Genomic DNA, 22682 nt, shown 5'->3' with positions numbered 1-22682 from the left:
CTGGCCCCAGGATGAAAATAACAGGGACGGGGGAGATGGGGGCCCAGGGAGACATTCGGGAGGAAGAAATGATAGGATTTAGAGGTAGATCTGGGAGAGATGCTGGAGAGAGAAGAATCAACAGTGGCTAAAATCCCAGATCTTGGGAACCAGCCGGTGACATTCCAGCAAGCCTCACTCACTGGATATACACATGAGCCTATCTGGACTGGTAGGGATAGGGTGTCTGCAGCGTTCTTTCTGACATTTCAGTATACAGTTTTTGTACCTCTTTTGTGCCCAGCTCATTGGTTACTAGTAATAAAGATATGACTAAGAAGTAGTTTCTATGGTTGAGGAGGTTATAGCCTATTGGATTTGTTATATTTGAGATAATGGTGAGATGTTGATATTAATAAGAGTTGCCATTAATTTCTAACTATTTCCTAAATCTTGTCTTACCTAATGCTCCTCAAGATCCCTTGAGGTAAATATGAGGGATACTTGGAAGTGAGCAGGTGGAGGGACCCTCCATCATTGGGCTCCAGCCTTGGATTCATGATGTCTAACATCTTTGACCTCTGCCCTCAAACTGCTGGGAGCCTGTCCCTCCTTCACTCTTGGTTTCCTCAGGCCAAGGGACGTTTTGGGGTTCGTGGGGTCACAGCAGTGCAGGTGGGCCTTGTGGTTGGACAGGCACTGCAATGTCAATCTGAGGGGCTCCTGCTGGCCCCTCTGTGGCAAAGCTCTGTGTCCCCCACCTCTAGGGCTCTACCACATGGGAGACTCAACCACTCTGGTCTTACTCCGGCTGAGACTAATCGCCCCCTACTTTCTTCCCTGTGACTCGACTTCAGCTTACCTTGTCTCTGGCTTCTTCTCAGGCCTAACTGCCTGTGTTACTGTGGTTTCTCCTTCCTCCCCTTCCTTCCTTCCACCAGCTGCTGACTACATCCTGGTGTTTGAGTTCAAGCTCCTGAGAGACAGATCTAAGGGTTTGGTTAGTCATCATCTAGTATAGGCCACCAGAGAGCTCACACGTTAACTTCCCCTGGAACAAGAGTCCACTGATCTAGTCAGCTGAGTCCTATGGCCCGAGTGCTTCATGGTATAAAGCATGGAAATAATTTGAGGGGAAGGAGAACATGTGTATATCCAGTGAGTGAGGCTTGCTAGAATGAAGCAGCGAATCAGGCAAATATTGTTTAGATAATCCAGCATTCAGACTTCAGAAATTACACACTTGTGTCTCCACTGAGCGCTTGCCACATAAGTGGTTGGCCAATTTCAAGCAACCAATAAAGTCACTGAATGGGAGTTGGGAAGAAATGTACACAATGGTAAGTCAGCTCCAGCACATGATGGACTTTGGGTCATCTCCCCGGGGAAGTCTGACCCCTGCCTCCCTCTGGGCTCTCCCAAAACCTGGGCATTCTCTTTCTTCGCCTGCTGCCCTTCCTCCCTTGGTCATTTCTTTTCATGTTCCTCTCCTGCCACTAGAGGGCGCAATCCAGAAGGAGGAGACCCTAGTTCCTCTGCACATCTCCGCCTTAGGTGCAGTACCCACTCAGTGATTGTTGGCGGAATAAAGGAATGTACCCATTCTCTGGACCCACCCCTGTTCTTGGCCACATTCTATCAGTGACTTCCAAGAGGTTTCAGAGCACATGCACAGATGACAGGAAGCTGAAAAGACAGTGATTTAAATGAATGCTAGGTGAGGATTGGGGAAGAACGCAGCAGGTTGCTTCCAAGGGGCCTAATCCAATGAGTTGAAAATTTAGAGGGAATGTGTAAGTCTTCAACTCAGGGGGAACCTGGGTGGCTCAGTCAGTTAAGTGTCTGTCTTTGGCTCAGGTCATGGTCTCAGGGTCCTGGGACTGAGCCCCACATCAGGGGCTCTCTCCTCAGGGGGAGCCTGCTTCTCCCTCTGCCCCTCCTCACTGCTCACGTGCTCTCCCTCACTCTCTTTGTCTCTCTCTAATAAATAAATAAGATCTTAAAAAAAAAAAGTCTTCCATTCAGGGTCCTAAAACCACTGCATAAGCGCAGACTTAGGGTGATGGGGCTTGGCCACAGCACAGGAGAAAAGACTTGGGAGTCAGGCTGAGTGCTGGGATCACTGCCCAGCAGGCTGTTGGACTCTCTTAACAGGATTATGACGGTCAGAGGGAAGAAGGGAGACAGGGAAGAAGGAAGGAGGGTTGGGAGGGAGAAAGCAAGCAGGCAGCAAACTTCCTCCAGTGCCTTCAGCATAATTGGATCTTGGGGATGTTATCCCAGAAGGATACAAAGTTTCTAAACTGAGTACCACTCACTTTCCAAACTTTAAATGACTTCAGGGACTAAATTGGTCCCGAAGAACACACTAGAATTTAAATTATCTTCTAAAGGTGATGGCCAGTCCTTTGGAAATTGTGCCCTGAGCACAGGATAATGGTGAGACGTTGATATTAATAAGAGTAGCCATTAATTTATAACTGTTTCCTAAATCTTGCTTACCTAATGCTGGTGGAGGGTAGAGGACCGGCTGGACCCTTCACCTCCCTTGTCACATGTTCTGAGCTCTCACCCTGGCACTTCAGACCCAGTGTTGCTATTTCTGACATTTGGCCTCTTCCCAACCCTTAGGAAACAAATGGATCGCTTGTGTTCACGATGTTTCTGATCCAGGTAAGTCCAGATTTTGATCATATCAAAGTTTTCGTTAGCAAGTTACATTTCAGTCATCAGACTTGATTGTAATGGAGTAGAGGCTCAGGAAAGGGAGGAGCCCCTTCATTGGTATGGTGTCATTCTCACAGAGTCATATAGACCCAGCAAACTGCAAATGTCTCTGAGAGAGATCATCTGGCCTCAACCCACCTCGTACAGAAGGGACAGGGCTTGCCCAGGACCACACAGCTCATAGTCATTTGCATACATGCAGTTGTCCCTTCTTGATTAAAACCGGGAAGGGGGGTGGGAGGCTCTTTCTTTTTTTGTAGTTAAGAATCCAAAGTTCAGTAATAATAATGAGCCATGTTTCTGGATCTAGTGATGATGGCATAAAGGGAACATTTTCTTGGGAGAGGACTGGCCAACTCAGTTTAGTTAGAGGCCCTTCACAGTGAGCGTTGCACTTCAAAACCTGCCCCCCACCTTCAGGAGGCTGTGTGTAGTACTTCTTAGCCTCTCAGTAGCTACCTCCAGAGGCTGCAAATGCCTCAGTTGACTCAGCCTCAAATGCCGGACTTCTCTGAATTCCAGATTCCCAGAATCATGATCCTATGATTCTTTACTGTCTTATAACCTCACCAATGCTTTATGCAGACATTTTATGTCATTGTCTAGTTTTTTAAATTGCCATATGCAGGAGAGTTAGTCCAATTTAATTCTTCGTTCTTACTAGAAGCAGAAGTTAAATATTATTCCCTACTACATTTTTCCTAGAATCCTATAGAGATGACCAAATTGTCAGAGCTATTCTCCAGTTGCTCAGCAGGGTGGGGATTTTTGCCCTGTTGCCCAGGCCCTTTTGGAGTCAGAGTATGCTGAAATGGATTGCAGAGAGTTCCTGCAGGTGACAGAGCAGATGCACCATGGACAGGTCCAATCAGACCTCCCCTGTGGTGGGGTTCATTCTCCTGGGACTCTCAGCCCACCCAAGGCTGGAGAAAACGTTCTTTGTGCTCATCCTCCAGATGTACCTGGTGATCCTGCTGGGCAACGGGCTCCTCATCGTGGTGACCCTCCTTAACTCCCGCCTGCACACGCCCATGTACTTCTTCCTGGGGAACCTCTCCTTCCTGGACATCTGCTACACAACCTCCTCAGTCCCCCTCATTCTTGACAGCTTCCTGACCCCTAGAAAAACTATACCCTTTTCTGCCTGTGCCGTGCAGATGTTTCTCTCCTTTGCCATGGGAGCCACAGAGTGTGTGCTTCTGGGCATGATGGCATTCGATCGCTATGTGGCCATCTCTAACCCCCTTAGATATCCTGTGGTCATGAGCAAGGCTGTGTACATACCCCTGGCTGCTGGCTCCTGGGCAGCTGGTATCACCAACTCTGTAGTTCAGACATCCCAGGCTATGAGACTGCCCTTCTGTGGGGACAATGTCATCAATCACTTCACCTGTGAGATCCTGGCTGTCCTGAAGTTGGCCTGTGCTGACATCTCCATCAATGTGATCAGCATGGTCGTGGCTAATGTGATCTTCCTGGGGGCCCCAGTTCTGTTCATTTTTGTCTCCTATGTGTTCATCATTGCTGCCATCCTGAGGATGCCCTCAACTGAGGGGAGGAAGAAGGCCTTCTCCACCTGCTCTGCCCACCTCACAGTCGTGGTCGTCTTCTATGGGACCATCCTCTTCATGTATGGGAAGCCCAAATCCAAGGACCCCCTGGGAGAGGACAAGCAGGACCTTTCAGACAAGCTCACCTCCCTCTTCTATGGGGTGGTGACCCCCATGCTCAACCCCATCATCTACAGCCTCAGGAACAAGGATGTGAAGGCTGCTATGAAGAACCTGGTACGTCAATAACACCTAACTGAGTGACTATCAGTGATTTCCAGGCTGCCAGAATGCAAGACCTCCAAACTCCTCATTGTATTCATGGGGAAATGGTAGCCCAAAGTAGAGAAGGGAATTTTCTAAGGTCCATGCTGTAGACCACGGGACTAACACTAAAAAGTAAACTGTTTCTCTATCTATTCACCCACCCATTGTTCCATAGTTAATGGAAGCTTCTATGACCCTGGAAGGGAAGAGCCTTCACATTTCTAGAAATGTTGGCTAGTTGTTGGCTTTGTGCACAACCACAGTGACATTGTATCATAGCAATTTTATGCTGACGAAATCTTAGATTCTCTGCCACCAGAAGCTGGTACATGTCCATGAAGCCTCATCGGTGTGTGCAAAATTAAGAGACAAACACAGAATCAGGTTTTAGTAGAACTGGGCTCTTGGAATATACTGTGAGGCCCCATATAGAACTGCTAATCACTATACAAGCTTCAGGATTTTCCTAGAGGCCTGTGTTCAGTAAGAATAACATGAAAAATATCATCTATACCATCACAGCATGTTGGCCGATAGCACCATGGCAAGAATTCACCTTAAGTCTTAGCCCCAGGAAAAGAGGGCTCTTACCTTGAGTGTGGAACACTCTGAGGAAGCACAGAGAGATGTTTGTACTCTCCTCCCCATACTCCAGCTCCAATCATGCACTAATACAGTACTGCAGGGCTGGAAGGCAGCAACTCTCCATCTTTTGTTCCCCACACAAGCTACATGACTCAGCATCAAACACTCCCATGTGGGTGCCCAGACAATAAGGAAATCCAGAAAATATTTTGGGGAAATCAAAGGGTTATAATAATCCTCAGTTGCACAGCTATCACCAGCCGTTAGTAAGAGTTGGTTATGGCACAGGTGTGATGCGTGATGGGCTGGGGGGGGGGCTGCAGGTTTGGACTCTTGGATAGCAGCCACAACAGCTTGGAGGTTGGAGGTCATATTGGGTGAGAGACCTTTGCACAAAAGAGAGAATTCTACTCAACCTGGTTTAAGAATAATATGGATTTATCCAAAAGTAGGACCAACCTCAGGCAAAGTTAATCAGACTCTAGCTCCTTTGCCCTGAGATTCTCTTGACTCTTCACTCTTCCAAGTGTCAGGTTTGTTCTCAAGCTGACTCTTCTCACGGTCACAAGATGGCTGCCAGGGTCCCAGACCTGCAGTTTCCCCATTCACTTATGGAATAGAAACCACTGGTTCCTACAACCAGAGAACAAGTGTCCTGAGGTTTGCTCTGACTGGACCCATCAATGCAAACAGCAAACCAATCACAGTGGCAGGTGAGATAAGGGTATGCAGATTGACTTAGACCAGCAGGACCCTCCTCTGAAACAGAAGATGGGGTCAGTCTAACCTAAGTCCACAGCTGCTATCCAGAGGAAAATCTGGAGTTGGGAGTAAGAAAGTGGTAGAGGGGCAATGGACCCCGGAGGGGCAGCCAACAAATGTCTACCATTTTCTGGACCCTACATGAGGCTTCCTGCCTCTGGGAAATCCCTAGGAGGGTAAAGTGCCTCTTTTTTTTTTTTTAAGATCTTACTGTTTTTTATTAGAGAGAGTGCACGAGTGGGAGGAGGGGCAGAGGGAAAGGGAGAGGGGAAGCAGACTCCCCGCTGAGCTCAGAGCCCCAGGAGAAGCTGCATCTCACAACCCCTGAGATCACCACCTGAGCCCAAACCAAGAGTGGGACACTTAACCGACTGAGCCACCCCTGCGCCCCTAGAATGTCTCTTATTGAATACGGAGGCAGAATATTCCCAGCCTGGTCAGAGGCGGCTCAATGCCAGACTTAATTCGATTAAAGAAAACAAATACAAGAATATTCCTCATACATCTGAATTTTTGTCCTAGATTCAAACCTGTTCCTGGGTTGTTTGTATCATGTCTCAACTCTGCAACTGAGAAATCCTCTTGATGGTTTGCCTTCTGAGGTGAATCTTACTCCTCCTTGGCTTTGTAATTTTATAATTTTTCTACTTTTAGGTTTCCTTTGCCCCATTTTCTCACCTATTTTCAACTTTTTGGCCTTGGATGTCATCTTGGGTTATGTCAGTCCTTTGTGGGATCATGCCAGGCATATATTATGAGACCAACAAGTGAACAAAGCAACAAGCAAGCAAACGAATAAACAAACAAAGCCCAAATGAACTAATGACAAAACACGGCAGTGGGGCTGTTGGAGACGTAGCCCCTCCCAGCTCCTTCTCTGGACCTTGCTGTCTCTCCCTTGCTCTACCTAAGTTTGGGACTGGATGCCCGCGAGGTCCTTTCCAGGCTGACTTTCCAAGGTGGTGATTCTAACCCCAGGCCATAGGCATGAGACTAGGATGGTGAAATGAGACTTTGTAAAAGCCACCTTCCAGTATCACGGTCCCGAGGGCATCCTTGTCCTGTGCTGCTTCCTCAACTCCCAGTCCCCTGATGATACAGGAGATGGTGATTATAATTATTTCCACGTATGTACTTAGATTTGCCGGAATACAAGGCTCTATGAGCAGATCTCAGGTCCTTTGTCATGGATACCCCCAAAGGTATATCTGTGCTACCTGGTGATTGTACTTGAAAGATTCTGCTCACTCCCAGATTCTGGGTGGTGGTAGAGGTTCCTTTCATGTATGATTGCATATGAAATACCAAAACTACCTGCAAAGATTAGGACTTCTTGTGGGCTTTCTAGCAGGAGAGAGGAAAGAGTACACCAATCTCTACTGAACTTCTCTTTGGGCCTGGGCACAGTGAGCGGGGGTCAGAGCATCTCTCCTTGGAAAGCTGTAAAATGAGGATCCTACTCTTGTTGAATTGACCACAATGCGACCCTCCTCACCACCAGAGGTGAGCGGGGCTATGGGCAAATAGAGGAAAGTGGGTTACCCAGGAGAAGTTGGGCAAGGGGACACAGGGAGGGGGCTGGGGCTACCTGTTGCTGTCTCTGCATTTTCCTTTGTTTCATTGTGTTAACATCGTGCTTAGAGCAAGTCTTACTAATAGTGACTAAGAGGGGTGGAGTTGAGCTTTCTTATAGCACTTTGCTCCCCCACCCCATTTAAAAAATTTTCTTTAGAGTCTGGAAACACCAGTGTTCTGGCTCCATCAGCCTCAGCTCTACTAAAACTTGTGCTCATGAATTCTAGGTGATTTTCCTAGTCAACCCAAATGAATTCTTAGGGGGAAAAAAAGGAGAAAACATTTACTCGAGCCTACGCAAGTAAATCTTTGTTCTTCTAACTAAAAGAGCAAAACTAAACAGATTGAGATGAAAGTTCACTGAAGAATCACTGGCTCACGGCTGGTACTGGCCACAGACTCAGGAACCATTAAGATTCCCAGGGGGTCCTTTGAGGACCAGGGCTGGTTCTGTTTGCTCCCAATTAAGGCTGATGCTCAGTTCCCCTGGGAGTCAAGTCCAGGAACCTGAGTACTGTGGAAAGTCCATTAGTATTCCAGACTGAATGATTACAACAGCTGCTTCTTGCACTCCCCAAGAAAACAAGAGAGCAGTTCAAAGAGCAACTGGGTAAGGGGAGAATGGGGAGGGAGACATGCGGGCTGCTCCGGTCAGCACAGACTGGGGCTTGAGCCATCCTGCCACGTCCCTCCAGAAGTACTGTGAGCCCAGGCTGGGGAGCCAGAGACCTGCCTTCCAGTAGCTGTTTGCTACTGTTGAGTTTCTTTCCCTCTCTGAGCCTCAATTTCTTTGTCTGTGAAATGGGAGCATATCCCCCCATACCTGTCAATAAACAACGCATGGGAAGACACCTAGGGAGAGCCCAGAAGGGAGGGATTCATGGCTCACACCCCACAGCCTATCACTCATTGGTTAGGGGTCCCCTCTGGGTTCTCCTCCTCCACAGTTCATGAGCTATGGCTCCAAATTGCTAAGTGCCACTTGGGGCACAGATTTGAAGGAGCCTCTGGTGGCCCATCTGTGACCCTGGCCACCTGCGCCTGCTGCACACCCGCCACCTGGTGGCCATTTCCGCCAGCCTCGGAGATCCGTCCTTCTTGAATCTCAGTGTGCTCCAGTCACCTGGGGATGTTGTGGAAATGCCGATTTGGATTCAGTGAACCTGAGGTGGGACCCGAGACCCTGCGTCTCTGATGAGTTCCTAGGGGATGCCTATGTTGCTCTGCAGGCCACACTGAGCAGCAAGCGCTAGAAGACTTGGGAGCAGGACTGAGGGACCGAAGGAAGAGGCAGGGAAGCAACTCCCGCATGGAAGTCTCCTGCCATGTGCCAGGTCCGTTGGCGTCAGCCACCCGATCTGGCCTCTCCAGTTTCTAGGGCAGCAGTTTGCCCTGTGACCTCACTTCTCTGTGGATCTAAAGATTGTTGATTGATCAGTTTGTTCAGCCTCTTACTTGTCAGTAGAGTGTTGACTACCTAGCTTCTTACATATTAGACCAGAAACTAGCCATTCCCATTTCCAATAGCTCCAAAGTGCAGTCAAGCGCCAGTATAACATGTGGTCAGGGGCACCCAGGTGGCTCAGTCGGTTAAGCATCTGCCTTCGGCTCAGGTCATGGTCCAGGGTCCTGGGATCGAGCTCCGCGTCAGGCTCCCTGCTCCACAGGAAGCCTGCTTCTCCCTCTCCCTCTGCCTCTCCTCCCTGCTCATGCGCTCTCTCTTTCTCGCTCTCTCTCAAATAAGTAAATCTTTTTAAAAAATAAAAATGTGGTCAGGTGCAGAATAAGAGGTATAATTATAGCAGAGAAAGAAATACATATCAAATTTTGCAGAAAACACAATCATTATAGTTCCAAAAAGTAACCAGAAAACTATTAGCAGTAATATGAGTTCAGAAAAGTTAAGGAGATAGAAATAACTTCTCAAAAATCAATTGTATTCCTACATACCATCAACATACAAAAGGAGGGCGCCTGGGTGGCTCAGATGGTTAAGCGTCTGCCTTCGGCTCAGGTCATGATCCCAGGGTCCTGGGATCGAGTCCCGCATCGGGCTCCCTGCTCCTTGGGAGCCTGCTTCTCCCTCTGCCTCTCTCTCTCTCTCTCTCTGTCTCTCATGAATGAATAAGTAAAATCTTAAAAAAAAAACATACAAAAGGAAAAAAAACATGAATAATATGCTAGTTACAGTGGCAACAAGTAAGTGTTCAATAATTGGAAACAAACTTAATTGCAGGCATGACAGAGTTAAGAAAAAAAAATTATGAGTGTTTTGGGAGTACAGGGGAAGGCAGAGTGATTGACCCGGAGTCACTCTCGGGAGAAGCAAAGGAGAAGAACAATAAAAATGACCTTAATTTCTAGGGTAGAAGCTCTCAAACTGTATCAAACAGAAGACCCTCCTCTAATATGAGCTCTACCTCCAAATATTTCAATTTGCTTATGTCAGAGGTAAGGCCAATAGAAAAGCTGGGCTCACGGCTCAGAAACATAGTTATTTAGTGTTTTTAAATCCCTCCAAGACTCCACTGAGCTACATAAATTGCTGTGAAGAACAATTGAACAATACAAAGATCTTTTCAAGGGAACAATGTTAGATTCTTCCTACCAGATTTGAACTTCGTACAAGGTAGCAATTACTGAACTACATACCATTGCTTTTTAAAGTTTTGTAACATTAGTGGTATCAGACACCAGAAGATTCCAACTATAAGAATTAAATACACAGGGCGCCCGGGTGGCTCAGATGGTTAAGCATCTGCCTTCGGCTCAGGTCATGATCCCGGGGTCCTGGGATCAAGTCCCGCATCGGGCTCCCTGCTCCTTGGGAGCCTGCTTCTCCCTCTGCTTCTCTCTCTCTCTCTCTCCCTCTCTCTCTCCCTCTGTCTCTCATGAATTAAAAAAAAAAAGAATTAAATAGACATATGTCAGGTCGAAATTCAAAGCATGAAGAAAAAAATCACTTTTTAATAGTGGGCAGCCACAACTTTGAATTGAATGAAGGTTTGCCTGTGATCCACACGTTACACCGTACGTTGCCACACACTTCTGAAGGACTGGAATTCAACATAAAATACCATTGTGATGACAAAAAGCTAAAAAAGAACAGAATAACATATTTACTCCAGCTGTGGAAGGGGGTGTGATTCATTATTTTGGAAGAGAGTAGGTATCAGAATTAAAATGGAGAAGTTCAAACATACATTGTACAAAACTCCTGAATAATAAAGTCTGATCAAACAAGTATCAAACTACTGCCAAATGGGAGTTTGTCAGACTCCACAAGTATTTCTTTAAAGTGTATATATCCAAATAACTTTTAATAGGTAGTAAAACAATGGACACATGCAAACTTGCGATGTTTTGAGTTTTTTACACACTAGGGGCCCCTAGTGTGTAACGTTAGCAAGCGTGCCGTTGAGTTGACTTCCTTTTGCATAGGCCTCAGTATAAATCCCTTCCTGCCATCTCTGTGCATTTGTTTCATCTTCTTTAAACGTGTCCTTGATTAGAAAAAGTGTAGTTCTGCACCGATCTTTTCTTTAATCTAGGCTGATGCACATCCGCTCATGTATATATAATTGCACCAGGGAGTACACATAAGCACTGTTCTCAATTAAGTGTCGGGCAAGGGTCAGATTCATCTGCTTGGTGCATGTTCTCATCATGGTGTCATAGCTGATTGCACAATAACAAATGAGCATGTAACTGGTCACACAGTAATAATGCCACGTTATAAATAGTAATGGGATTAACCATAAATTTGGGCCGCTACTTCTCTGACTACATTTATGATAAGGAACTGAACAGCTATCCAATCTTATTAGTGAACCACTATTTTTTTCTGATTTTTAATGTCAAACTAGCATTTTTTAAATTAATGAACTTTTTCTTTTAGAGCAGTTTCAAGTTCACAGCAAAACTGGGCAGAAAGCCCCATTTCCGCACATGTACCATCTCCCTCATTATCGATGTCCCCTCCCCCCAGAGTGATTATCTTTGTTAGAACCAATGAACCTACACTGACCGTCATCACCCAGAGTCCATAATTTACATTAGGATTTACTCTTGGTGGTGTACAGTCTGTGGGTTTGGACAAATGTATAATGACTAAAGTTTTGTGCAAAATCCCTTCACTGCCCTAAAAAGCCTCCATGCTCTGTTTCTTCTCCCTCCCTCCCCACTAACCCCTGGGAACCCCTCGTCTTTTTACTTTTCCAGAATGTCATATAGTTGGAATCATACAGTACATAACCTTTTCATATTGGCTTCTTTCACTTAATAACATGCTTTTAAACTTCTTCCATGTCTTTTCATAGCTTGATAGCTCATTTCTTTGTAGTGCTGAACAATACTCCACAGTCTGGATATACCACAGCTTATTTATCCACTTACCTACTGAAGGGCATCTTGGTTGTTTCCAAGTTTTGGCAATTATGAAGAAAGCTGCTATAAATATCCATGTGTGGATTTTGGTGTGGACATAAATTTTCACAAATCGATACTGAAACAAAAATTTCTCAGTACTTCTTCTTTAGGGTACCATCTTGATTTAAATAAAAAGTAGTTTGAGATTGCAAGGTGAGCTATTTCAGAAACCATGACCCTTTGCAAACTACTCATCTGTACGAATGAGAATTTTCTCTACAGCAGGCAACCAAAACAATATACCAAAATAAATTGGAGGCTGAAACTGGTGCGAAGGCCGTTATCATCCGTAATTCCAGATTTCAAGTTTTTGTGTTCATCAAAATCTCATTATCTTTGAATTCTAGTTCATTATCTTTGAACCAAGTAATTGTTATAAATTTAAACTTATAAGAGAAATGTAGCAATAAAACACAGCTTTCCCCCTCCTTTTTTACATAGCAGGACTCTACAAGATTTTGTTGGAAAAAAGTTTCCACTGCTAAAAAGTAAAAGTAATATTTTTTATGTTTGAAAACTACTGAAATACACAAAGAGAGTAGAGAATGGGGCCAATTTCATTCTCACAGTCTCATGTTTTTATTTATTTTTATTTAGATTCTAGTTAATGAACATACAGGGCAATATTGGTTTCAGGTGTAGAATTTAGGGATTCAGATAGAATTTCGTGAGTCATCACTTACATATAACACCCAGTGCTCATAACAAGTGCCCCCCTTAATACCCATCACCCATCTTGCCCATCCCCCGCCGGCCTCCCTCCATTAACCCTCAGTTTGTTCTCTATTGTGAAGAGTCTCTTATGGTTTGTTTCCCTCTCTCCTTTTTTTCTTTTGCCCCCCTCCCATATGCTCATCCGTTTTCTTAAATTCCACATATGAGTGAAATCATACGGTATTTGCCTTTCTCTGATGGACTTATTCACTTAGCATAATACACTCTAGCTCCATCCATGTCGTTGCAAACAGCAAGATTTTTTTTTTCATGGCTGAGTAATATTCATTTATCCATTAATCAGTCAATGGACATTTGGGCTCTCTCCATCGTTTGGCAGGCTCATGTCTTTAGAGGACTCATCAGAGGCTGGCAGGTATTCTACAGCATCACGGATTAAGGGTCACAGTGCTGAATTGTATAATGTGCCGGTACTGGGTGGCTTGGGGTAGGGCTTCTCTTCCTCCCGTGAGATCTCAACACAGGGGCCGGTGGGGAGGGCAGATACACACAGATTCTGCTTTCGGGCACAGGGATCACCTTTGTTTTACGAAGCCATACTCCCAGTTCTTAAATCAGCAGTGAACATGATAACAGGTAGAAAATGTTTTCTCTGGCTGGACCATTGCTTCTAAGCTAGTTGTCTGTGCAAGTCCCTCTCCTGTTAAGCGACTAAAACTTAATTTCAGTCAATTCAGTGGGATCTCAGCTTCGTTGAGGCCTCTCCTCAGCCCCCTCCCTAGCTTTCAGAGGCCTATATAGAACCAAACCCACCAGCTGGGACTGGAAAGGAAGGCAGGACATCTGGTCCTCAGTTGTCATCATCAGTTCCTGTTGACACCTGCACTCTTGTGTGGTATCCGGTTGTAGAGATCATGCAAACAATAGCCACGGCCTCTGCAGGCTTTCAGTGCTCTCTCAACTCCTGCTTGCCCCTCTCAAATGGCATAGCAAATGCTCAGCTACTCTTCGGTGGCCCTGCAAGTGGAGACCAGGGAACAAGGCACACTTGCAGCCATTTCTCCTCTACACTCACATCACGTGAGTGCAGGGGAATTTTATGACATATGTCACTTCCCTGAACTCCAGGGGGGCAGGACTGTGTCTCTCAGAGTATTCTTCCAAGTCTGTTGTTCATATGCCCTCAGCCTTTGGGGCTAGATGCTGATATCTCAGAAGCTTTTACTCTGATGACCACCGTCTCTGCCTGGAATTTCAAAGGTCTATTTTTAAAACCAAAAAGTTAGGAATTGTCTTCTTTGTCTACTGTTCTACTCTAGTAATCATCTCTGAAGAAATGAATGCCTTACCCTCGTGTTTTAGGTCTAATGAAGGAATTATAAGAAATAAGAATATATTTTATATGTATGAGAAATATATTAATATTTTAAAAGTTGGCGTATTATATACATATGAAGACAGATATCATCAAGTCTTTTTTTTTAAGATTTATTTATTTATTTTGGGGGGAAGGGACAGAGGGAGAGAGAGAATCTCAACAGGCTCCCCCCATAAAATGAAATCATAAAAACAACACTCCACTCTTATTACAGAAGAATGTAGGAAAAGAGAAAAAATGGGAAAATGGAAAAAAGAACAAATGGAGCAAATAGAAAACAAATAGCAAGATGGTAGATTTAAACTCAGCCATATCAATAATTATATTAAATCTAAATGACCCTCTAGAGGGTATTATGCTAAGTGAAGTAAGTCAGCCAGAAAAAGATAAATACCATATGATTTCACTCACATGTGGAATTTAAGAAACAAAACAGATGAACATAGGGGAAGGGAAGGAAAAAGAAAATAAGATAAAAACAGAGAGCAAGGCAAACCATAAGAGACTCTTAACTATAGGAAACAAACTGAGGGTTGCTGGAGGGGAGGGCAGTAGGGGGATGGGGTGATGGACATTAAAGAGGGCACTTGTAATGAGCACTGGGTGTTCCATGCAACTGATGAATTACTAAACTCTACCCCTGAAACTAATAATACACTATATGTTAACTAAATTGAATTTAAATTAAAAATGTTTAAAAAATAAAATAAATTACCTGAATCCTCCAATTAAAAGACAGATATTGTCAGATTAAGTTAAAAAGAAAAAAAGCAACCAACCATATGATTTCTACAAGAAACCTACTTTAAATATAAAGAAACAGATGAATTAAACATGAAATGATGGTGAAATTATACCACACAAACAGGAATCAAAAGATTTTATGGGTTTTATTTATCGAAAATATAGAAAGATGTTTTGAGCTCAGGACAAAATTATTGGTAACATTTTTTCTAAGATTTTATTTATTTAACACAGAGAGAGAGAGAGAGAGAAAACACAAGAAAGGGGAGCGAGCCGCAGGCAGAGGGAGATCAGTGGGGGGCCCGATGCGGGGCTCGATCCCAGGACCCCGGGATCATGACCTGAGCCGAAGGCAGACGCTTAACTGACTAAACCACCCAGGTTCCCTATTGGTAACATTTTAAAAGTGCCATACTCATTCTGCATGGAGCACTGGGTGTTATGAACAAACAATGAATCATGGAACACTACACCAAAACAAATGATGTAATATATGGTGATAAACATAACAATAAAAAATTAAAATAAAATAAAATAAAAGTGCCATACTGATCTCTAAGTGTTAACCTTTCTTTAGAATGAAAGATAATTACAACAGCACCATGGAATAGAACTATGTAAGTCCCAAGTGAACCACATGCGTAATTTTAAGTTTTCTAACAGCCACACGAAAAAGAGTTAAAAGAATAGTGGTGGATATTCATAAATTTGTCAAAACCCATAGAATGTATAACACCAAGAATCACCCCTCATGTAAACTCTAGACTTGGGGTGACAATAATGAGTCAGTGTAGGTTCATTGATTGTAACAAATGTGCCACTCAGAGCAGGATGTTGATAGCAGAAGAGCCTGTGCCTATGTTGGTGTGGGGGGGTATATGGGAAATTTCTATACTTGCTGCTCAATTTTGCTGCGAACTGAAAATGCTCAAAAAAAAAAAAAAAAGAAAGAAAGAAAGAAAAGAAGAGAACAGAAAAGAAGAAGTCTGTTTAAAACAAAACAAAACAAAAAACCCAACAACAACACAAAAAACCCAAAATAGGTAAAAAGAAACAGGTGGAGGGCGCCTGGGTGGCTCAGTCGTTCCTGGGATCGGGCGGGCCCTGCTCCGCGGGAAGCCTGCTTCTCCCTCTCCCACTCCCCCTGCTTGTGTTCCCTCTCTTGCTGTGTCTCTCTCTGCCAAATAAATAATTAAAATTAAAAAAAGAGAGAGAGAGACGGGTGGAATTAATTTTAATAATATTTTACGTTCTTATTTTCATACTAAGTCTTTAAAATCTGGTGTCCGCACATTTCAATTTGGACTTGCCATCTCTCTAGTACTCAAGAGCCACATGTGGCTAGTGGCTACCATATTAGACAGTACAACTTGAGACTTGCCTCTTCTCTCCTGGGGAGGAGATGGGAAGTAAGGTGGGAAGTAAATCCAGCCAGTGAGTTCTGTGACCCAAGTTGAAGGTTGTCCATATCTCTCATTACAGTTCTAGAGTGTTTAACATCATTCACTGTCTGTCAAGCGCTGTGTTAGACATTTTAAATATAATATCTTCCTTCATCTTCTTAAGAAGTCCAAGATAAACTTTATGTAAAGGAAAAAACAGACTCAGAGAAGTTAAATGACTTTGCCCAAGGTCAGACAGTTAGTTAACACAATGAACTACTAATGTGATTAACAGCTAGTTAGTGCAATTTGGACTCCAGTGTATCTTAAGTCCATGCTCTTTACACTACATTACATTGCTGCTTTCTGTCTCGTGGGAAACCTAACTGCTTCTGGTGGTCTGATCAAAGGGAAACAAGAAATAAGCTATTAGCTTCACCAAAATACAGTAAGGTAATCCCAAAGTGGTTGTGCTGTTTCTTCAAGCGTATTGAACATGCCCGAGGCCAGTGTCAGATCACTTGCCCCCAGTGGGCAATCACCAATAGAGTTTCCAAATCGTATATGCTTCATAGGGTCCCCCCACAGGAAGGTTAATGTACCAGGGAGCTGGCCAGAAAATGGTTGGCCAAGAAGGGCCTCAATGTCCCTATTTCTTGACTTCCCCCAGGATATAGTGTCTAGTCAGCCGTCCTTTGGTGTGGAAGGATCTCAAGTAGCTTCCATTTGGTGGTTCATCATCACAACTCAGATTTCAGCCATTCTTCTAACATGTCCGTCTCAAATATAAATCTTGGTAGTAGAGAAATTGTCTCTACTACCAGGTCCCCTCAACCTCACTGCTATAACTATATTGATTTACTTGTCCAGAGCAACTTTACTGCCCTCTCTCATAAGAATTATCTGGAAATAAAGTCATTTCTGATTCTATAGCTAAGAGATCTCCAAGTATTCAGGCATTCTCTTTGTGCATGAGACTCCAGGTATCACCTCTAAAGTCAACAAAGCTGCAGCCAACCACTCGTGTTATTGGGGACTTAGGATCTTCAAACCGTAACTGAGCAGCCCTTTATCCTTTTCCTCCTTCTTCAGCTGTTCCTTCAGAGTCAATGATTTCTGTTGGGGCGGGTGGATAGTCTTTCCTTTAGGAATCGTTATAGGTTGAACTGTGTGTCCCTGCCTCCCCTCCAGATTTTTAAGTTGAAGTCCTAACCCCCAGTACCTCAGAATGTGACCTTATTTAGAAATAGGGATTATTTTAGATGTTATTAGTTAAGATGAGGTCATACTGGAATAGGGTGGGCCCCTAAATCAATATGACCAGTGTCCTTATAAAAAGGATAAATTTGTTCCTGAGATTAAGAATTCTTAATCTCAGGAACAAACTGAGGGTTGCTGGAGTGGTCGGGGGTGGGAGGGATGGGGTGGCTGGGTGATGGACATTGGGGAAGATATGTGCTACAGTGAGCGCTGTGAATTGTGTAAGACTGTTGAATCACAGATCTGAAACAAATAACGCAACATATTTTAAGAAAAAAGAAAAAGAAGAAGATAGCAGGAGAGGAAGAATGAAGGGGAGTAAGTCAGAGGGGGAGATGAACCATGAGAGACGATGGACTCTGAAAAACAAACTGAGGGTTCTAGAGGGGAGGAGGGTAGGGGGATGGGTTAACCTGGTGATGGGTATTAAAGAGGGCACATTCTGCATGGAGCACTGGGTGTTATGAACAAACAATGAATCATGGAACACTACACCAAAACAAATTATGTAATATATGGTGATTAACATAACAATAAAAAATTTTTAAAAAAGGATAAATTTGGACACAGACACACACACACAAGGAGAATTCCATGTGAAAATGAAGGCAGAGATCAAGGTGATGTGTCTACGAGCCCAGGAGTGCCAACGACTGCCAGTAACACAGCAGAAGCTAGGAGAGAGGTATGAATCAGATTCTCCCTCACAGCTCCCAAAAGGAACCAACACGGCCAACACTTTGATCTCAGACTTCTAGCTTCAAGAACTCTAAGACAATAAATTTCTGTTGCTTAAGCCACCCTGTTTGTAGTACTCTGTTATGGCAGCCTAGGAATCTAGTACAGGGACCCAATGGTCTAATGACCCACCTACATGGCTTATAACAATCGGTCTACCTATTGAATTATCTTGGGAGTGGTATCTGTTACCTGTATGACCCCAATTTTCCATATGGAAACCTCCTTACAGGCCTCTCTATGACATTTTCTAAGGTGCACAGAGCTAAGGAGTCCAACAATCCTGTTTTGCCTGGGACTAAGGAAGTGTCTAAGACATGAGACTTTCAGTTTTAAAATGAGGACAGTTCCAAGCAAAGCAAGATGTGTTGGCCACCTTACAAAGAGCCCACTTCCTGTTCAGGTCCTTCCAGGGCACAGTTGAACCCAGAGCAACCATCTTAGTCCCCTCAGCTGAGTGGGTTACCACAGGAACTGGGGAATTCTGTGCAGAAGAGATACATATTGTGACAGAGGGGTGAAAGCACCTCAGAGGTCCAGAACTAAAGGTAAGAGGTTCTGAAAGAATGGTGGCAGAGGTGCAGGGAGGGTGTGGAGATGAAGCTGGAAAAGGTGATTGGGTCCAATGGCTAAGAACCTCTGGCTCCATGTTAAATAATTGTATATCACTGTATCCTGTAAGAAGACAGGTGGCCTCTCAGACTTTGAAGCAAGAGAGTTGTCATCAGAGCAGATGTTTCAGAAAGATTATCATAATTTATCTATATTTTCCCTTTGTAAACTTAAAAGAGAGAATAGAGGGCGCCTGGGTGGCTCAGATGGTTAAGCGTCTGCCTTCGGCTCAGGTCATGATCCCAGGGTCCTGGGATCAAGTCCCGCGTTGGGCTTCCTGCTCCTTGGGAACCTGCTTCTCTCTCTGCCTCTCTCTCTCTCTCTCTTTCATGAATAAATAAATAAATAAAATCTTTTAAAAAAGAGAGAGAGAGAATAGATACAATGGGACCTAAAACACATATAAATTGCAATATATGGACTTTGGAACTTGAAAAACTGTAAAAGGAAATTATGAGATAATAGGGGAAATGTAACACTGGATATTTAATAATATTAAGGAATTTTAAATTTGTAGCTGTGGTTTTACTTTTTTTAAAAGGGAGGGGAGAGGAGGCCCCCTGGGGACCCAGTGGTTAAGTGTCTGCCTTCTGCTCAGGTCATGATCTCAGGGTCCTGAGAGCCCTTGCTCAGCGGAGAGTCTGCTTATCCCTCTGCCCCCCCCCCCATGCTCTCTCTCTCTCTCTCAAATAAATAAAATCTTTTTTTTAAGGTATTAATTCAGGAACGGAGAGAAGGAGAGAGACACTTTGATAACCAGTGGGCCCTCTCAAACATTCCCCACAATAGCTGTAGGGGTAAGGGGTGGAGTGGAGACCTACCTCCAAATTACTTCTTAAACAAAATCTAAACCTGACATTCAAGGCTCTCCATATCTAGATACACAACCATTCCAACACCCGCCTTTTCCTAATAGGAATAAGTACTTTTAAAAAAATTTTTATTTTATTATGTTATGTTAGTCCCCATAACAGTACATCAAAGACACATACAGGCTACATGTGCCAAAGAGCTTTGGTGGTGAAATTGTCCCTTGGTCCTGTTAGGAGACCGTGTCTTCGGCAGTGCCCCTCAGATTTTAGGGGAGGTCAAGTTGACCCGAGTGCTTTCTTTGCGTGTGAGGCAGCGTGTGGGCAGAAAGGATATTAAGAGGCTCATTGAGAGCAAAGAGAAGTGAAAGGAAGAGGTCCCTTTGGTTCAGCTTCGGACTATGCCCTAGTTCTCAGGCGAATTTTAGAGTGTGATCTTGGCAGGTCAGTCTCCTCTCTGAGCCTCAGTGAACCCAGCTGCAAAGCTCAGGAGGTGGTAAAGGTGTTGAAAGGGCCTTTCCAGCTCTGACACCTTCTGACCCCGCACTTGGGGAACCCTGTCTGCGGGACTCCTCAGGAGAAGCCCACGCACAGCTGGGTCTTAACAAAGAGCGGGGGTCTCGGGAATGTTCCCGCCCCCAGCAGGTTTTGGAAACTCCCAGAGGCCGAGGGGCGGGGCTTGAGAGCGCCGCAGCCAATCAATAAAGGTCCAGGCCGCCGGGGCGGGGCTTCCGCGAGCAGCGGCGGCTGCCAGGCTGGGTCCGAGCATCCCGCGGCTCCGGACCCCCGGCCCGGACATGGCGGCCGTCCCGGCCTCCCCGCGAGGCGCGCTGCTGCTTCTTCTGGCCGTGGCGGGGGTCGCGGAGGTGGCAGGGGGCCTGGCCCCTGGCAGTGCGGGTGAGTAACTGCTAGAGCAGCGGTTCGGGGCGGTCCAGGGAGGCCGCCTCAGCGCTCCAAGATGGCGCGAGGTAGGGGGCGGGGGTGCGCGCGACCCCCAGACCTGGCCCAAGTCCGGTGACCCAGGGTCCGGACGTCCCGGCAGGCGGGAGGGTGCTCCGAGACGGCACGAGCGAGGAGCCCTCTCCACCCTCGCTCTCTCCGCACCGAACGTCTGCTGCACTGGGGACGGTGACCCGGGTTCGAGGCCTTGCCCTGTCACCCACAGGACAGGGGCCCCCGTCTCGGCCCTCACCCCCACAGCGGACTCGAGTCTCTGCCAGAAGTGGTGAAATGCCTTTGCCCAGGACGGTCGCGAGGGTTGGATGGGATTTCCGAGGTGCAGCAGCCTTACCGCCGCCCTGGCCAGTTATTGTAACTTGACCTACGGTTCAGAAAGGCAGACCTCAGGCGGCGAGCATTGATGGGCCCCACAGCCTACCAGGTTCAAGTCTGAAGAGAATGGGCCCGAGCCTGCCAAGTCCAATTCTGCTGCCATCCGCGGTGGGTGCACGGTTTGTCCAAGGTAGCGCTGGGCTCTGGCGGGAGATAAATTAAAAATCAATAAACTCTGCTTTCTGGGGGCTCTTGGGCTTAAGGAGAGTTGTGTTCCTGCTCTTAAGGAATTAAACCAAGAATGGGTAAGAAATTGTTCAGTGCTTCCCACTTTCTGGGCTTTAGGAGTTGATGCCAACTCTTGTCCCCCGGAGAGCTCTGTAGGAGGTGGGGTACAGCAGGACACGGGCCGCTGGGATTCAAGGTAGAAGTGTCCAGAGGAGATGGAAGACTGGGTGCACAGAGGGAGAGAGATGACATCCATCTAGGGTGGGAGGAAAATTGAATGATCCCCCGATTGCACAAACATTAGAAGATGGTTGGGGGCGCCTGGGTGGCTCAGATGGTTACGCGTCTGCCTTCGGCTCGGGTCGTGATCCCAGGGTCCTGGGATCGAGTTCCGCATCCGGCTCCCTGCTCCTTGGGAGCCTGCTTCTCCTTCTGCCTCTCTCTCTGTCTCTCATGAATAAATAAATAAAATCTTTAAAAAAAAAAAAAAGGTGGTTGGGATTTATACAAGCAAAGCGGAGAAGTGCATTGCCTACAGGGAGAGACACCTAGAACAAGCAAAATCAATCCCAACAAGGTTTTAAGATAACTTAAAATGTTAAAGGTTTTGTTTGTTTTTTAAGACAAAGTATTTATTTTTTAAGATTTTATTTATTTATTTGAGAGAGAGAATGAGGTAGAGCATGAGAGAGGGTAGGGTCTGAGGGAGAAGCAGACTCCCTGCTGAGCAGGGAGCTCTATGCGGGACTCGATCCCAGGACTCCAGGATCATAACATAGGGCAGTTGCTTAACCAACTGAGCCACCCAGGCGTCCCGAGACAATAAAGTATTTAAAGAAGGGAGAGAATTGTGTCAGGTACCTGGGATTAGATAGTTAATTGTAACTGGGTTCTAAATTTGGCTGTCAATTAGACAACAAAGGAGAGAGAGAATGAGAATATGCTGTGTATACTTGGCTAAATCAGCTGACCTTTCTGGGCCCCATTTTTCTCATTAAGTTGATCTAAAGCACTTCCAAAGTTATGGTCCATGGAATACTAGTCCATTCTCATCCCACAACCACTTGATTCTGTGGAGTAATTAAGAATATTTGAACAAGTTACTTATCCTTAGTCTTTTTGTGCGTTAATATCCACATTTATTATATATAGTACCTTATGGATTTTATTGTGAGAATTAATTGAAGTAATACATGTATAGAATTTAGAATAGTGTATAGTAAGCACTGAAACGTTAACTATTAAATAAGCTTGGGAAACACTGCACATTGTATCTTTATAAATTCTCAAAACATGTTAGACTCACAATAAAGGGTACAAGGATTCTTTTTACGGTAATGAAAATGTTCTTAAGTAGTTGTGATGGTTGCACAACTCTGTGAATATTTTATTTTAAAAACAACTAAACTATACACTTTAAAAGGGTGCATTTAATGGTATGTGATTGTTAATGTATAAACCGAGGCATATTAAACATTTTAAGAGTTTACTTGAGCAAAAATTGATTTGAATCAAGTAGCATCAAACAGGAAGTGACAGGAGCTAGTGGAAAGATTTTGATAGAGAAGAGGTAGAAGCAAAGCAAGGAAATTACTTGATTGGCTGTAGCTTAAGTGGATGCCTTATTGGGAAAGCCTAGATGGCTGTTTGTGATTGGTTGTCCTTAGGTTTCAATTTCTTAACCTTGAGGCATTATAGGCTTAGGTTTTGG

General features: G+C 44.9%; 2 protein-coding genes across 4 annotated transcripts in view; both read left to right on the top strand.

Moving 5' to 3' along the window:
- Window positions 1-3560: 3560 nt before the first annotated feature.
- On the top strand, window positions 3561-4505 carry LOC113934665 (olfactory receptor 13C7-like). The gene has a single exon (XM_027616088.1). It carries the CDS (start codon window positions 3561-3563, stop codon window positions 4503-4505), a length of 945 nt encoding a protein of 314 aa, XP_027471889.1.
- A 15709-nt stretch (window positions 4506-20214) lies between these two features.
- RECK (reversion inducing cysteine rich protein with kazal motifs) overlaps window positions 20215-22682 on the top strand; it is a 71989-nt gene continuing 69521 nt past the window's right edge. For 2 of the 3 annotated variants that reach the window (XM_027615538.1, XM_027615542.1), the window contains exon 1: window positions 20215-20368. In XM_027615538.1, the coding sequence (XP_027471339.1) occupies window positions 20269-20368 (100 nt within the window). In that variant the 5' untranslated portion in view covers window positions 20215-20268. The remainder of the gene's footprint in view (window positions 20369-22682) is intronic. The other variant, XM_027615539.1, reaches the window with a different exon arrangement.

This window comes from Zalophus californianus, chromosome 13 (assembly GCF_009762305.2).
Source record: "Zalophus californianus isolate mZalCal1 chromosome 13, mZalCal1.pri.v2, whole genome shotgun sequence".
NCBI lineage: Eukaryota > Metazoa > Chordata > Mammalia > Carnivora > Otariidae > Zalophus > Zalophus californianus.
Note: the sequence above shows the minus strand (reverse complement) of the source record. Positions and strands in the feature narration are given on the sequence as shown.

What these genes read in the sequence shown, in the direction of transcription:
- LOC113934665 (XM_027616088.1), top strand. Translation starts at nt 3,561, where the DNA reads ATGGACAGGTCCAATCAGACCTCCCCTGTGGTGGGGTTCATTCTCCTG.